The sequence below is a fragment of the Canis lupus genome, chromosome 19 (genome assembly GCF_011100685.1).
Source record: "Canis lupus familiaris isolate Mischka breed German Shepherd chromosome 19, alternate assembly UU_Cfam_GSD_1.0, whole genome shotgun sequence".
Taxonomy (NCBI): domain Eukaryota; kingdom Metazoa; phylum Chordata; class Mammalia; order Carnivora; family Canidae; genus Canis; species Canis lupus.
The window spans coordinates 55,310,980-55,325,957 of record NC_049240.1 but is presented as its reverse complement, the minus strand read 5'-3'; the positions used below and the strand labels follow the sequence as shown (position 1 = coordinate 55,325,957).

Sequence of the window (14,978 nt, the reverse complement as noted above, 5' to 3'; positions counted from 1 at the left end):
GCATCCACTTGCCAGCTCAAGCCTGAAATAAGGGACATAAAGTTCTCAAGCTGCAAAGAATAAGCAACAGTGGGGAAGGAGGGGCTTATTAATAAAAATTTTATTAGACGATTTATGAACTTGCTCTGGATGCCACCTCTATCTTGACAGGCGAAGTCCTGATTTACCCATCCATGGATCTTCACGCTAAGTACAGTGCCTGGCAAATTACAGAAGCTCAAAAAATATTTTCCAGTGAATGAATGATTGTAGGTAAGAGTGAATCGACCATCTCAGTGGTAGCACACCTGTGAGGCGTACAGGCAGGCAGCACCGGCCTTCGTTAGCGCGGTGGCATTTCAGCCATGAATGACTAGAGAGGGCATCCTTAGGGGGACACAAGAAGTCGGCAACTGAGCACATCTAACCAAAGGAACACTGCCCTAAAAAGCATTTATTTAATAAAAACGATCACTACAGCATTTCGCACGTACACCTAGGGACAAGTCCCACAGAACACACTCCTGAACTACCACTCGATGAAGGGAGAGGAGAAGACTATGAATAGTCAACAGGGAATTCTTGAGATCCTCAAATCTCAAGAGGTGCTGCCCCTCCCCGGACAACGGAGCCTAAATCACAAAGTCAGCATTTCCCTGCTTTTGAAAAATTATCTGTGCAGGAGGCCACTGCATTCCTTGCATTTGGTAGAATTTTCCTTCTGTGCCTAATGAAGTTGTGGTGTTTCCTGAAAACTATTTAAAGCTGCAGAGTGTTGCCCAAGTGATGATCCCATGAACCCCTGAAGAAACTTCCATGGGCATCATTGGAGACGCAAGTGCTGTTGGAGAGATTCAGCGTAGGCAGCCCAGGATCACCCACAGAGCGAGGCCCCCTGCTGCCCCGCATCCCCTACACACCCTACACACCCGCCTCCTCTGAGTCAGGGAACTCACCGCAGCGCAGAGTGTCTTCCTGAGCGGGATACGCTGTTACCCACGGGGGATGGCAGGTTGCTCCCTCTGTGCAGATCCTCGATGGACCTACTCCACGGCTTTGATTTGTCCACCGAGCTCTCCACAGTGCTTTCCACACTTTCAAAATCAAAACTAAAACGAAAGAGAAATGCCGCTGAAGACTTAAAAGCTCCCAGTCCCGCAAACACATGGATTTGCATGACATGCTCCTTCCTGTCCACCCTACCGTGGGTGGTCTCTGCAAACAGGGAGCCCCGGAAGGGCAACCCCAAAGGACTCCCATGGACTCGGTGTTAGCTTCGAAAATACAAAACGACAAATACCAGGCAAAGCAAAAGAATAGTTGAACAAGGGGGGAAAAATAAATAGCAACGTGTTACGTGTATCTTACTACAAGGCCTACTAAGTCGCCAACTGCTGACACTGCCATGGTGGAAGGGAAGGAAAGAGCTTACAGCTGTCTTCATTTTGCTTTAACAAGTCAATATGTAGGCTTCTACTAATTTATTCCTACACATCAATTTTCACTGAGCATTTTCTCCTAGTGTGTTGGCAAGCGTGCTTTTCCAACCATATGTGATACATTACTTGCAAAGTTATGGATTTTGCTTTGATTTTGGAATCTCTTCCCAATGTGCTGCACTTTAAAGCAGAGCTGGTGTTTCTCTGACATTCTTTGAGGTTATTACTCATGTTGACCATGTTAGAATAAATGGCAAGTTGCTCATTCTTGTATAATTTTAGGAACAAGATTTTTAAACAGTCAGGCCTTTGTATTCTATGCATTTTCCCAGAGACAGTAGCTCTGCTTTCTCAAAAAGAAAAAAATAGTTTATCAATTGTTTCTACCTCTAGTTCTGCCCAGAAACACCTGATTAGACAGAGAATAAACAAAAGGCAGCTACAACTATCACCATACGGGAGATTGGGTGGCTATCGGGTGGCTCTCACAGAGGAGACCCTAACGATACATATTGGGAATAGAGGGTATGACTTTGTGTAAGGGCAGCATCACCAAAATAAAATGTTTTGCTAGAACCGTCATCTGTAAGCCAGGCAGCGCCGTCCTACTAAGTACTAACCCAGGGGGCGGCCCCTAATGGGTCGTCAGTCAGTGAATGGGTCTGGCAATTGTGTCCGGGCAGAGCCTGGCTCTGCGGCCTGCGCAGGCCCCAAGCCAATGATCAGCAAGGAGTTTTTAGCCCATTCGTTTCAAGAAAGAACATGAATTAGGCTCTCTGCATGATTTATCTAAATACAGCAAAACAAAACCGAAACTGATAAGCGGAGAACGTAAAGGTAATGCTTTAAGAAAAGTAAAAAATAAAGGAGCAGAGCGGGAAACCAAAGCTCTGCATTCTGATCGGCTGCTGGCTCGCTCTCATGCGGTGCCTCCCCTCCCCACGGTCTCAGGTGCGGACACGCGTGGGGACCGCGCACACGGGCTCCCCGGCTCCCCGGTGATGCAGGTAAAAGGCTAATCGTGGCCAACGTTCCCTACACAGCAAGCCCAGGCCGTCCTTCCCCAGCCGGAGCTCCTCAGCTACTCCAGGTCCTAAGCTCCGCAGCGGGTCCAGGGCCCATCACTGCGCTTGGTGGGGAGCACGGAGGGCGCGGAGGGGGGCGGTTCCTGACACACGGGACACAGATTAGAAACGACCTTTGGAAGAAAATGCCGTGAACACCAGGACGGTCTCAGAGGACCACCTATTAGAAAGAGGACTTGTCCGTGGGTGCTCACACTCTAACCCACGTCAGATTCGGGAGTGAGCAAACCTGGACCGCCCGGGCCAGGCCAGTGTGTTAGACCTCCGGTTTGCACGCCCGCAGGGAGGAGCCAGGGAGTGCCGAGGCCAACATCTGCTCAGGTCCCGGAGCTTCCTTGGGGTGATGCAACACCCAAACACGTTCCGGCCTGTTGGGAGCATCCAAGACGGAGAGAGCCACCCCCGGCCAACACGTCTTCCGGGCAAATTAAAAATGCAGTATCACTTCCTCAGTCTGTGTGTGCGTGAGGGAGGGCGAATCTGGATACTACGTGTTCTCTGACTAAAGGAAATGTGGAGAAGAGACTGTCTCATCCAAAGGTACAGTCTTCACATCTGTTGTAAACCCTTCCAGAAGCCTAGCAAATGGGAAAATGTTACGAATTCACAAAACACAAGGTTAAGTAAATTGATTTTCCTTCCTGCCCCGCTGCAACTTCTCCCCCTTCGCCTTACGAAGGGCAAGGCCCCCCAACACACACGCACAGAAGGCAAAATAAAGGGAAGCCGGCGGTGTGCTCCCCCCGCCCGCGCCGCCGCATCGCGTCCATCTGCCCCCGGCCCCCTGCACTCAGCAGCACGCGCGGGCACACACGCAGACGGGTGCATACACAAGGAGGGAAAGCTCCGAGCTCTGTGCGTCTCGCCGTCTCCGCTCACGGGGCGGCATCGGCCTTCGGCGCCGCGAGGGCCTTCCACGGGCGGCGGACGGAGCGGGCGGCGAGGGCCCCTCCCTGGATAAGGGCTCCGCCGGGGATTTTTCTCCCCTTTTTACTTCTGCCTTAAAAGCATTTCTAGGGCAGCCCGGGGGGCTCAGCGGTTTAGCGCCTTCGGCCCAGGGCGTGACCCTGGAGACCTGGGATCGAGGCCCACGTCGGGCTCCATGGAGCCCGCTCTTCCCTCTGCCTCTCTCTCCCTCTCTGTGTCTCTCATGAATAAATAAATAAAATATTTAAAAAATAATAATAAATAAATAGAACAGATTTTCCCACCTTCAAAAAAAAAAAAAAAAAGCATTTCTAAAAGCGATTGTGTGATTTGCCCTCCGCTACTGGGGTGGAAGCCAGCCCCCCAGCCCGAGCACGTCTGCCCCGGGTCCGCCCTCCGTGCACCCAGAACCGAGCTGCTCCCTGGCACCTTCCGTGACCACGTGGATATTCAGAAGCCGACAGGCCAGGTCTTACTTACGTCACTGCGTACTGTGCAAACGAGAGATACTCCACCAGAACGTCAAGACCTCTGTTTTCCTCATTCAGAAACTCTCTGACCCATCTGTGAAAAAATAAAGACGATTGTTACAGAGGCTCATCGCACGCTCGCCTGGGAGCCCGGTGCACGCTGCTGCTGCTCCGTCCGGTGCGCGGACGTGATGTAGGAAGGCCCCGACTCCATCGCGCCTGGTGGAAACTTCCCCAGACAGCAAACTAGAGCAGCCACAGCAGGTCAGGGCACCCGGGTGGTGCGGCAGATACGCGTCTGACTTGGTCCCACTCACGTCCTGAATCCCAGGGCCCTGGGGAGGAGCCGGGGTCCAGCTCTGCGTCAGTGGGGTGTCGGCTCCAGGACTCTCTCTCCCTCTGCCCCCACCCCAAAATCTCTAAATCAAATACTAACACAACAACCATAACAAACCCCACAGCATTTCAATGTGCAAGAAGAGGGGGCAAAAGGTACCACGCACCTCCCTTGCGTTCTATCCTCAGGAGACTCCAGCTAACCTGCACGGAGCGTCCTAAAGGAGCAACCTGTTACATGTTCATTTTCCACCACTGACCCCCAGCCTGGTGGCTAAAGGGGCCCAGACTGCACAGAGAATGTGGGAGGCTGGGGACGTGACGCCATAAGCCCTGAAATCCAGGCAGGATTCCAAATCCACATCCAACCCTTTCCCGGCGTACTAAAGCCACAGAAATCACGCTACCAGCCAACGAGAACCAGCGTTTAGGGGCTCCTGGAAATTCAATAGGGATAATGATTTGCTTAATTTTTTCCATGGATGTTAAAACCTCTTAAAAACTTGCAGGCACCGCAGACCATCAGCAAAGCCAAGACATGACATACCATGTGCTTGTTACCCCTTTTTAAAAATTCGTCTTAAGCAGCATCACCTCGCGTTTGCGTGGTGGCCATGAGTGCACTTTGCGGAGAATTTCTACTCGTTTTCCCCTGCAAGACTTCATAAAGACTCCTAAAGATGAAGCAGAGTGGTCCCACGACCTTCAGGTATGGAAGATCAACACCCGTCACCCCCCCCTTCCAATTTCCCCCAGAGCAATCCTCTTCAAAGAACCTAGGTACCTGATTAAACCTTCTCTAGGGTCAAAACTCCAACAAGTAATAAGTAAAAAGTTCTGCTACCGTCACAGAAATGGAACTTGAGGTACATCAGCCCAGTGCACCCCAAAACTAGCTGCCTTCCTCCATAAGCACCAAGCAAAACCAGGCTCCGCAGCGCGGGACAGCTACTCTGGAAGCCAGTTTCGTAAGCTGGAGGACAACAGTAGGACGATCCCTTAAAACCTTGGTCTTAAAGGAAGAAAAAGACCTGGTGGCCGTAGGATGCCTGTTTTAGAATCCTGTTTGGGGCTCTTCTCTTCTTTTTTTATTATTTTATTTCTTTTATTTTTATTTTTTAAGATTTTATTTATTTATTCGTGACAGTCTCTCTTTTTTTCTCTTCTTTTTTTATTTTTTTATTTTTTTATTTTTTATTTATTTATGATAGTCACAGAGAGAGAGAGAGAGAGAGGCAGAGACACAGGCAGAGGGAGAAGCAGGCTCCATGCACTGGGAGCCTGATGTGGGATTCGATCCCGGGTCTCCAGGATCGCGCCCTGGGCCAAAGGCAGGCGCTAAACTGCTGCGCCACCCAGGGATCCCTCTCTTCTTTTTTTTTAATCTTCTCGGCAGGTAGTCCCCTAGTCCCTGCAGGCAGCGAGGCAGGAGCCCTGGACAGCTCATCCCTGATTTTCCCCCAAGTGCCTCAGGCAGGTCGTCATAAACTATGCACCAAACACAGCCACAGGGAAGCAAATAACATTTAATTTAAGAGAGACCCAGAGGGCAAGTAAAAGCATCACCCGTCGGTCGGGCCTTGTAAGAATGGACGGCAACCAGGGGCGCGACGCCGGTTCTGCTGAAGCTTCTTCCCTTCAGAACCACCATGTGCACCATTTCCTGGCATCTGCCTGGGGTATTTGCAGTTCATTATCTTCACTGCTCTCTCTATGTAACTACATCTCATGAGGCACTGGACATTTTTAAGTGCTAATAATTAGAAGCCTAGAAATAGTAAAAAAAAAAAAAAAAAAATCAATAAATTTTCTTTCTATAAAGAAAGGCTGGTGCTCACTAGGGAAATTCACGGACTAGCTGCTCTGCAGGGGCTGCCTCTGGGCTTCTGTGCGGCTTCTCCATCCGCCGGCCCCGGGCTCCAGCTGCAGGGGACGCGGGCCTCGGGCAGGGGTGCAGGAGGACCCCGGGCTGCGCTGGACGTCTTCATTCTAGAACGAAAGTCGCCCTGCGCTCCAGATTCCTCAGAGCAGTCTCAGTTGCACATTTTCTACCTCAATGGCTCATAAAAATACTCCAGTGCAGGAGTGGACAGCCACCACTGCCGCCGCAGCGCCTTCTGGTTGTTTCTCCAGGCGCACAGCCTCTAAACGGCAGAGATGCTCCGGGACACGCGGGGACCTGTCACTGTCCCAATCACCAGCGCCTCTCGCTCAGGGAGTTTAGCCGCGAAGTAGATAGGAGGCAAATGACAAACAGATACGAAAATTTAAGAGAAAAAAAATTTAAAAAAAATTAAAAAGGGGGGATCCCTGGGTGGCTCAGCAGTTTAGCGCCTGCCTTTGGCCTAGGGCGTGATCCTGGAGTCCCGGGATCGAGTCCCACGTCAGGCTCCCAGCATGGAGCCTGCTTCTCCCTCCTCCTGTGTCTCTGCCTTTCTCTATCACGAATAAATAAATAAATAAATCTTTAAAAACAATAGATAGATAGATAGATAGATAGATAGATAGATAGATAGATAGATAGAAAATTTAAAAGAGAGAGAGAGAGGAGGGAAAGAGCCAAGCACAGCCAGAGGCACAATTCTCTTGACCTAAAACACTAATATGCATAGACTTTGATTTAAGGATAAGGACTATTATTAGATTTTCTTCAATTCAGTGCCATTCCCTCACTCCCACTTGTTGACTTTGAGTGCAAATGCCTTAGAAACAATTTTCTTTTGCTATTTTCTTAATGATGTTATTTATTGCAGAGAGAGAGAAAACATAGTGGGGGGAGGGCAGAGGGAGAGGGAGCAGCCGACTCCCCCTGAGCAGGGAGCCCGACTCGGGGCTCGACCCCAGGACCCTGAGATCGTGAGGTGAGCCAAAGGCCGACCTTAACCCGCTGGGCCCCCAGGCGCCCCTGAAAGACGAATTTTCAGAGCGAAGAGCAGACGCGCTGCGCAGTTGCTAACGGGTCGGCTGGAGCAGAACTCGGCTTCTCGGAGACGTGCAGCTTCACAGGCTCACCTCTTTTCCAGGCTGCGAGATCCTCCCTGGGCTTTGACGGGGCCCACACCCCCCTGGGTGACTTAGGAGACAGGGAGATAAAAGCCCACCACGGGGGACTACGCCCGCCGCCCATTTAACGCCTCACTGTTCTGACCTAGAAAATGAAGTGTCCGGGGGTCTTTGTGGCTCCACATCTCTAGCATCAAACACAGCAGACCCCAGACCACGAGGCAGAGGGATGAGGCAGGATTCCCCGTGCGGCTCTGGTGCCGGAGGGGTGTCCCCAACACCGGGCGTCAGCACCAGTGGCCGGAGCCCCGGGACAAGCAGGCCGCCCCCCGCCCCCGGGCCGGCGCACAGCACTGGGGCCCGAGCCCTCGCGCAGGGTCAGCCCGTTACTTCCATGAGACCCTCGGAGAGCAGCGGCCTCCACGGCCGGGCTGCACCGACGGCAGCAAGCGCGGCTGCCAGGCCCAGCAGCCCCCCATGTCCTCACCCCCCCGTGTCCTCCCCCCCCATGTCCTCGCCCCCATGTCCTCCCCTGCCGTGTCCTTGCCCCCCCCCGTGTCCTCCCCCATCGTGTCCTCCCCCCCGCCGTGTCCTCCACCCCCCCCACCCCCCCGTGTCCTCAGCCACCACGTCCTCGCCCCACTGTGAAGGCGCCGAGGGCTGGGCCCGCAATGGGACTCAGCGAAGCCAGCGGAAACTGTGCATTTTATTAAAGCTCGTCCCTTGAGTTTCCCTTTTTCTGATTTTCCCTGAGGCAGAACGGAGAGCGCACACAAGGCGCTCAGCTGCCCTGGGCCACGGCGTCTCCAGGGAAAGCGCCTGTGCGGTTGTCTGAGTCGCAAACTGACCCAGTTGGTTTTTACATGAAATGTCCAGCGACGAGCGCCTGCGGGGACCCTGTCCCGGGTGCGTGGCAGACAGTGTCTCAAAAGTGAATGAAGCGGGCCTGTCACTTCGAGGAAATCAACTGACAGCACTTGTTGTTCATGATAAAATCTGAGGCTTCAACCCCAAAAATAAAAATTTGGGGACACCTGTATTCACCACCACAAGCTTGACAACTTCCCGACACTTTAAGTATATGCTCAGACGATACTGGGAACAATTAACGAATGTGAATGTTTTTATATTGTTGAATAAAATGTCTCGATTTTCAGAAGGTCAGAATAACTCCGCGAAACAATATTTTCCAAACGACCAATTCATGAAGTTATACCCAAAATTATGCACAGGCAGAAAGACCTATTCAACTTTCAAAATGGCACAGTGAATCCTTACTTGAACAAAGTACAAAGGTTCATTGATGGGGTTTCAGATCCCACACTGCAAGGAACCCTAAGAAATTACCACTGCTTGAGGGATGGTGCACTACCAGACGAATATCCACAATAATGTGAAAAGGTCACTTAAAGGTGCTTTTTTTCAAGTGCGTGTGTGTGTGTCAGGCCAGGTTTTCTCCATATACATCTTCACACACATACACAACATCTTACAACAAACCAGATGCAGACAAAGAACCAGAATCCAGCTGCCTTCGAGATATTAAAGAGATTTGTAAAAATGTAAATCAATGCCACTATTGCCCCTAATTTTTTCTTTCTGCTTTGGAAAATAGTTATTTTTCCAAAAAATATGTTGCCTGCCCTACGCTTATTATTTTGTGTTTATGTATTTTTATTATTTACTTTAAAATAAATACTAGATTTTATTATTTTGTGTTTCTGTATTTTTATTATTTACTTTAAAATAAATACTAGATTTTATTAGTTTATGTATTTTTATTATTTACTTTAAAATAAATACTAGATTTTATTGAATGAGCAAAGTTAAAATTTCTGTTTAAATCTCTAATACAGTAAACATTGAAAGAGGAAAAAAACCCATGTAAACAACAGCATATATTAGGGTTCGAAATCATTTAAGAAAGTAAAGGAGTCCTGAAATAAAAAAAAAAAAAAAAATTAGTCCCATCTGGTTTAGGTAACATCTGAACATTATCTTTCTTGGTTCAAATCTCAGCGCTTCTCTGTTATGCGGAGAACAAGAGAATAACGGGGGACTCTCAGTCGCCTACTCTATAAAACAGGGACTCAGAGGTAAAGGACAGCAATAAAAAGATTTTTCTAAGAAATAAATAACACAATGAACATGTTTAATAAATGACAAGATCATAATCTTGAGGATTTCAAAGAATCGAGATCTAAGAGTGAATTAATCCTAGGGTAGCTCGATACACCCCTCCACACACACATACATGCTGCACGCCTGTTAAAACCAGCCTTACTTTTTTTTTTTTTTTTTCCTGGCCTGGCCCCACAGAACTAGTTCACCAAGACGCCGGAAAGCACAGGAGGGAAGACTTCCCTGAGAGTTCCTGGGCTCCTTCCCTTTGGTGCAAACCTTCTCTCTGCCCCCTGGCACACCCCTCCCACAACCTCAGGCCCATCCTCTCAGCTCCAAGGAGAGAAAGTAAAATGAGCATCCTTCAGAACTTCTACGTTCTCGCACTTGCAATGAAAAGCAATTTTCTATCATAATGGGGACTTTTATTAAAATAAAGCACCTGCAGAGAAAGATAACCCACGCCTTGGAGCCACGGCCTAAAGCCCATCAAGCTATCCAGCCGCCCCCATCCCCACCCTCTTGAGTCTGAGCACCTTGACATCCGACACACCACACAGCCAGCGTGTTCTCACAGTCAAGGGTATTTCAAGTCATTTCAAGGGCTTGGGTAAGTCATCCTCTAATTCTTCTCTATTATTATAGTTCCTAAGAGGAAGTGAATAAGATTATTTCTAGCCCAATTCTTATTTCAATTTGGCTCAAAGAAAATTAATTTTCTTTCTCAGAAGATTGCTCCATTTATAGAGTTTTAGGCTTATATCGTAACTCAGAACAAACCCTCTGCTCGACAAAGCTGTAGCTTGGAATGTTATCTCAGCAAAGCCCCAGACTTTAAGCTTAAAACACAAGCGTGTGCCAAAAATAACTTTTTTCAGGACAAATGGATTTTAAATGTGATTCTTCCTTTTAATTTCTGGGAATCACAATCTCCTAGGTGTCAGGGCCAATTCAGACAGAGAAAGTAACAATCTCCAATCTCCTATGGGATTCCTTAGAGATACAGGATATTACCAACTTATTAAATATTATTTTCAATGAGCCTAACAACAATAGTTATCATACTTTGAGTAATTAGACTCTATAGTAGGTCTTTTGTAAGTTATCTCACTTAACCTTACAACATTCCTATTGGTAATTATTATCTTCGTTTGTAGATGACAAGTTAACTTAGGTCACATGATAAGCAAATACAAAGAATGTACGTAACTTATCTAAGTGACTTATTTAATGACTAATCAAGGGCATGGCAAAAACCTGAACCCAGATCGCTCGCCCTCCATAAATCAGATGGGCACCCAATTGCCATTCTATTACGGCACCTCAACAAAGTACAATAAAATAGAGGAATCGCTTACGTAGCAAATTGCATTCCAAGAATTCCTCACTGTGGCAAATGATTATTTTCACATTATTCAGAAGATTTCCCAGGCAAATGAGGTCAAGTGAATTAGTTTCCATAAGAGTTAACGTCCAGCCCGGGCTTGGGTTTTCAGGACAGTCAGTACAGGTCAAAACCCTGGTATGCGGTTTCATTCCACAGAAGGCCACGCCAGCAAATGGCCGTATACAACCAGACGATGGCCCCATGAATGTTTCTGCCGCCAAAGCCAAAGCTCTCCGAGTCTCACACACAGGTGGTGGGAGACAAAGGCAAACTTCAGACGCTAAAGATGAAAGAAATACAAGAATCTTTCAACACGCCCACAGTCTCCTAAAGAGCAGGCCGCTCGATCGCTTACAGGTTTGCACCGGCTCCGGCCCAACCAGGGCCCCTCTAGTCACCAGTGCTGCACGGGGGGCGAAGGTCTTGCTCTGGTATTTGACGGTCATTTTCACGCTATTCCACGATGCTGGCAGAGATGCCCCCGGACGGCCTGCAGAAACCCTGGCCGCGGCTCATTCTACCACTGTCGGCCAAGAAGAAGTGCCAACAGGATGGGGTTGGCCCTTACCAAATGGAATCCAGCTCCTCGTCCACAAGTTTTGGGAAATATTTCAATTTCCTACACTGGGATGCCCAACTGAATTAAATCACCACCACCTTCACCCCCAATAGACAAACCTCACTGCTGTGATGCCAGAGCTCTGATTACCTTACTTCCTTCCAGAGAAAGAGCTGCCAGATTAAACTATGTAAGAAAAAAAAATAACATTTTGAACCACAGCACCTGGCTGTACAGCTGTAGGCTCTGCAGGAGTCACTCACCTTCTCTGGTCCTGAATGCTTTTCACTTATAAAATGAGGAACTAGGTAATCCTTAATTTCTCTTCCAGTTTTCAAATCATGATTCTGTGATGTGCCGTTTGACAGCTCATTTTCCCAGAGGAAATGACTATCAACTTCAGAAATTAGTTATTTTCCAAACACTATATTCTCAAGGTGACAAATGCACAAATTTATCCTTTAGGAAGTGAACATTCTCACCCAAGCTTATCATGTATAAATTGGCCTTGCATATCCACAATTGAAAAAAAAAAAAAAAACTTATTCTGAAGTAACTGCAGAAATTAACCATTTTGTTGGCTTATACCTAACCCAGTGTGAAGTCGAAGTAAACTTATTTATGCAGTGTTTTTACAAAATACTCTATAAAACTATGATGTGACATACATGCAGAACTCCATTTCCAATAGACCTGCAAGGGATGTCTCAAGAGAAAGATCTAAAGTCTATTGTCTTCTTGGTGTTAAATTCAAGAATCAAAATGCAAAGGCTCTAAATAACCTGCTGGATGTTCAATAGGTGATTTAGGAAGAACTAAAGCTACACAATAGGATGCCCAGTATCCTTCCATCACCTCACTCTGAGGTACCGGACAATTGTGGCATTCTACGAGTAAGGGCGAATGTAATCAAGTTGTACTTGCTGGAGACTAAGCCGCACGGAAAACTCCTACAAAGCCTTAGCGCTGAGATTCCCCAGACTTTACTTTCTGGAGCGGGTTTGCACGGGACAGACTCAGAGCAACGAAGTGCAATGAGGGGTGTAGGGTGACCTCACTCCAGCTTCTCTCCCCCTCCAGAGCTGACCAGAGGTCAATGAAGCAGCTTCAACCGGCAGCTCGGACAACTGCAGAGACGGTTCGGAGATCCTCCAGGATCACAGGATCCCAGGATCTCGGCTACTTGTTGGGAGCTCCTGATTCGCCAGGAATTGTTGCGCACACAAGAGACCCAAGCACAACCGCTGCTGCATCGAAGCAGAGAATTTTCAGATTGTTATAAATGGCGCAAATCAAAGACTGTTCTGCTTCTACTGATTCTTAGACAGTGAGCAATGCAAGGACTCACAAAGGGTCCACCCATCTAACTTACAGTGATCAGCAAGGAAGCTCCAATCTTTGCACAGGATTCAGTTACTTCGTCAAGCGTCCAAAAGCCTTAAAAGCTGAAACGTTAAATGGGCACACTTACCCAATATGGTTGGTTCTTAAAGAAATTTCCAGTTCTCTTAGCACTTGTGTGGATTCTTGAACACGCCGTCTGAATTTCTGTAATTCAAGAACACAGAGTCTCACAAAACGTATTTTATCAACTGCCACAACTGCCGTTTGTAATAAGGTCAACACAATATGAAAATATCTCTGCTTGTTTATTTTTTTTTCATCTCTGCTTTTAAAGCGAGCTTCTCTCACGTTTCTTTTTGCAAAGCACACACCTTGTTCTCATGATGAAAATCATCTTATGCGAAAGGACTAGGGAAAATTTCTTATTTCAGGTACTAGGTGTCTTTGAGCAAGCAAATTATTCCTCCCTGCCCTACAACAATATTCATCATTATACCTATGTGTTGGAGCCCCAAAGACCCCCCCCCCCACAGTCTGTTTCAATGATTTGCTAAGACTTGCTCCTAGGACTCTGCGTGGAGGGGGAAGCACAAAGATACAAGGCACAGAGGGAAAGGTGCATGGGGTGGAGTCCAGAAGAAACCAGACACAATCTTCCACAGTCTTCCCCCAGAGGCGGCGCAAATGATAGCACCCGTGACACGCTGTCCACCAGGGAAGCTCATCAGGGACTCAGTGTCTAGGGTCTTTACTGGGGCCTGGTCCCTTGGGCATTCTCTGCCTCGCACAGATGAGTCCAGACTCCTTGAAAGAAAGAAAGGCATCCAGCGCAAGCCATATTGTTGGCACGATGAATCATTCTTACGGGGAAAGCTATGAGCTCTCCTGAAATGCAAGTTCCCAGCCGTCATCCAAAAGCCACCCTGGCAAGCTGGCCTTCCTAAGGTAGCTGTCCCAGGAATGCCATGTGAATTATTTTCTGCAGATCCTAATGTTTCCCAAAAATAAGCATTTAGGGCAGCCCGGGTGGCTCAGCGGTTTAGCACCTCCTTCAGCCCAGGGCGTGATCCTGGGGGCCCGGGATCAAGTCCCACGTTGGGCTCCCTGCAGGGAGCCTACTTCTCCCTCTGCCTGTGTCTCTCATGAATAAATAAATAAAATCTTAAAAAAGAAAAGCATTCAGAGTCATCTCTGCCCATGAGCCCTCATTTGGAAGGTCCCTGCTACTTTGGGGATGGCCTTCCTCATTCCCTGGCCCATCGAAATCCCAACCACCCTTCCAGAACTCCCTCAGGCCTTTCTTTCTTCAAGGAGTCCCCCTCTGATAGTAAACGTACGCTTCTCTATCCTCTCAGCTTTAAACGATCCCCACACCTCGCTGGGTCACGACGTACATTGGTTCCTAGGAACACAGCTCACTCCAGAAGCATCCATGTACAGTGACCGGAGGTTTAGGCCACCGTGGAGGTGGAACATTTGATGGGCCCTGCCTTTTGAGAAGAGATCGATGCAGCCTGTGTACAAGTCCCGGACCGCGGCCTTGGGACTCTGCGCCTCGTGCACGGCTGAGGCTGGCTCCGGGCGGCCTTCGGGGTCCTCAGGGAGAGGTCGTCACGAGCCACAGGCAGCGGCCGAGCACCAAGGACGCCACGGGGCATGAAGGCAGAGCCGCGGGAGGACGGAGGTGCGTGTGTCGGAACGAGGGGCTCATCGGCACGGCCTGTACCCGGCAGGGATGCCAGGAGCGGGTGGCGGTGCCCGGGCAGGCGGGGCGGGACCGCACTCCTGCAGCCCAGGGTGACAGGTGCCGCGGCCCTCGCCCCGGAGCTGTGACCGCTCGGGGACCAGCCCGCGCCGGCGGGGTCTAGGGCCCAGGGACCCCCTTGGCGCCCCCGCCTCTGCGCCCCCGGGCCAGCCAAGCGCCAGGCCTGCTGCGCAGGAGAACCGCGGCCTGCAGGGGCAGCGGGCCCCACCGGGTCGGGGAGCGCCGGACAACCCAGCTCAACCCCAACTGCAGGCCATGCTGTGTTCCAAGCGAAACCTCCTTGCCCTGGGCTTTAAGCGCGACGATGACGTGGAACCGGCCATTCCCACTGCCAGCTCCTGGCAGAAATCTTAGTAAAGCGGGGCCGGTTGGTCCGATATCCGTTCCCCTTTTCCTCAGAGGAATCATGGTCTCGAAGGCGAGGCACAGACCAAACCCAGCCGCCCAGGTGAGCACACGGCGTCGGGCTGTGATCTCAGGATGGAAGGTCAGACACACGCTCGTCTCCGTCCTTGACAGCGCGTTTGCAACGGAGCAGGACGAAGCAGCTTGCGTGAGGAGCG

At 49.4% G+C, this 14,978-nt stretch overlaps 1 protein-coding gene across 1 annotated transcript in view; it reads right to left on the bottom strand.

Annotated features, from left to right (window-relative positions):
* FMNL2 (formin like 2) overlaps window positions 1-14,978 on the bottom strand; it is a 261,397-nt gene that overhangs the window by 82,490 nt on the left and 163,929 nt on the right. The window contains 3 exon segments of the mRNA XM_038565210.1: window positions 936-1,088; window positions 3,911-3,994; window positions 12,778-12,854. Coding sequence (XP_038421138.1) covers window positions 936-1,088; window positions 3,911-3,994; window positions 12,778-12,854 — 314 coding nt within the window.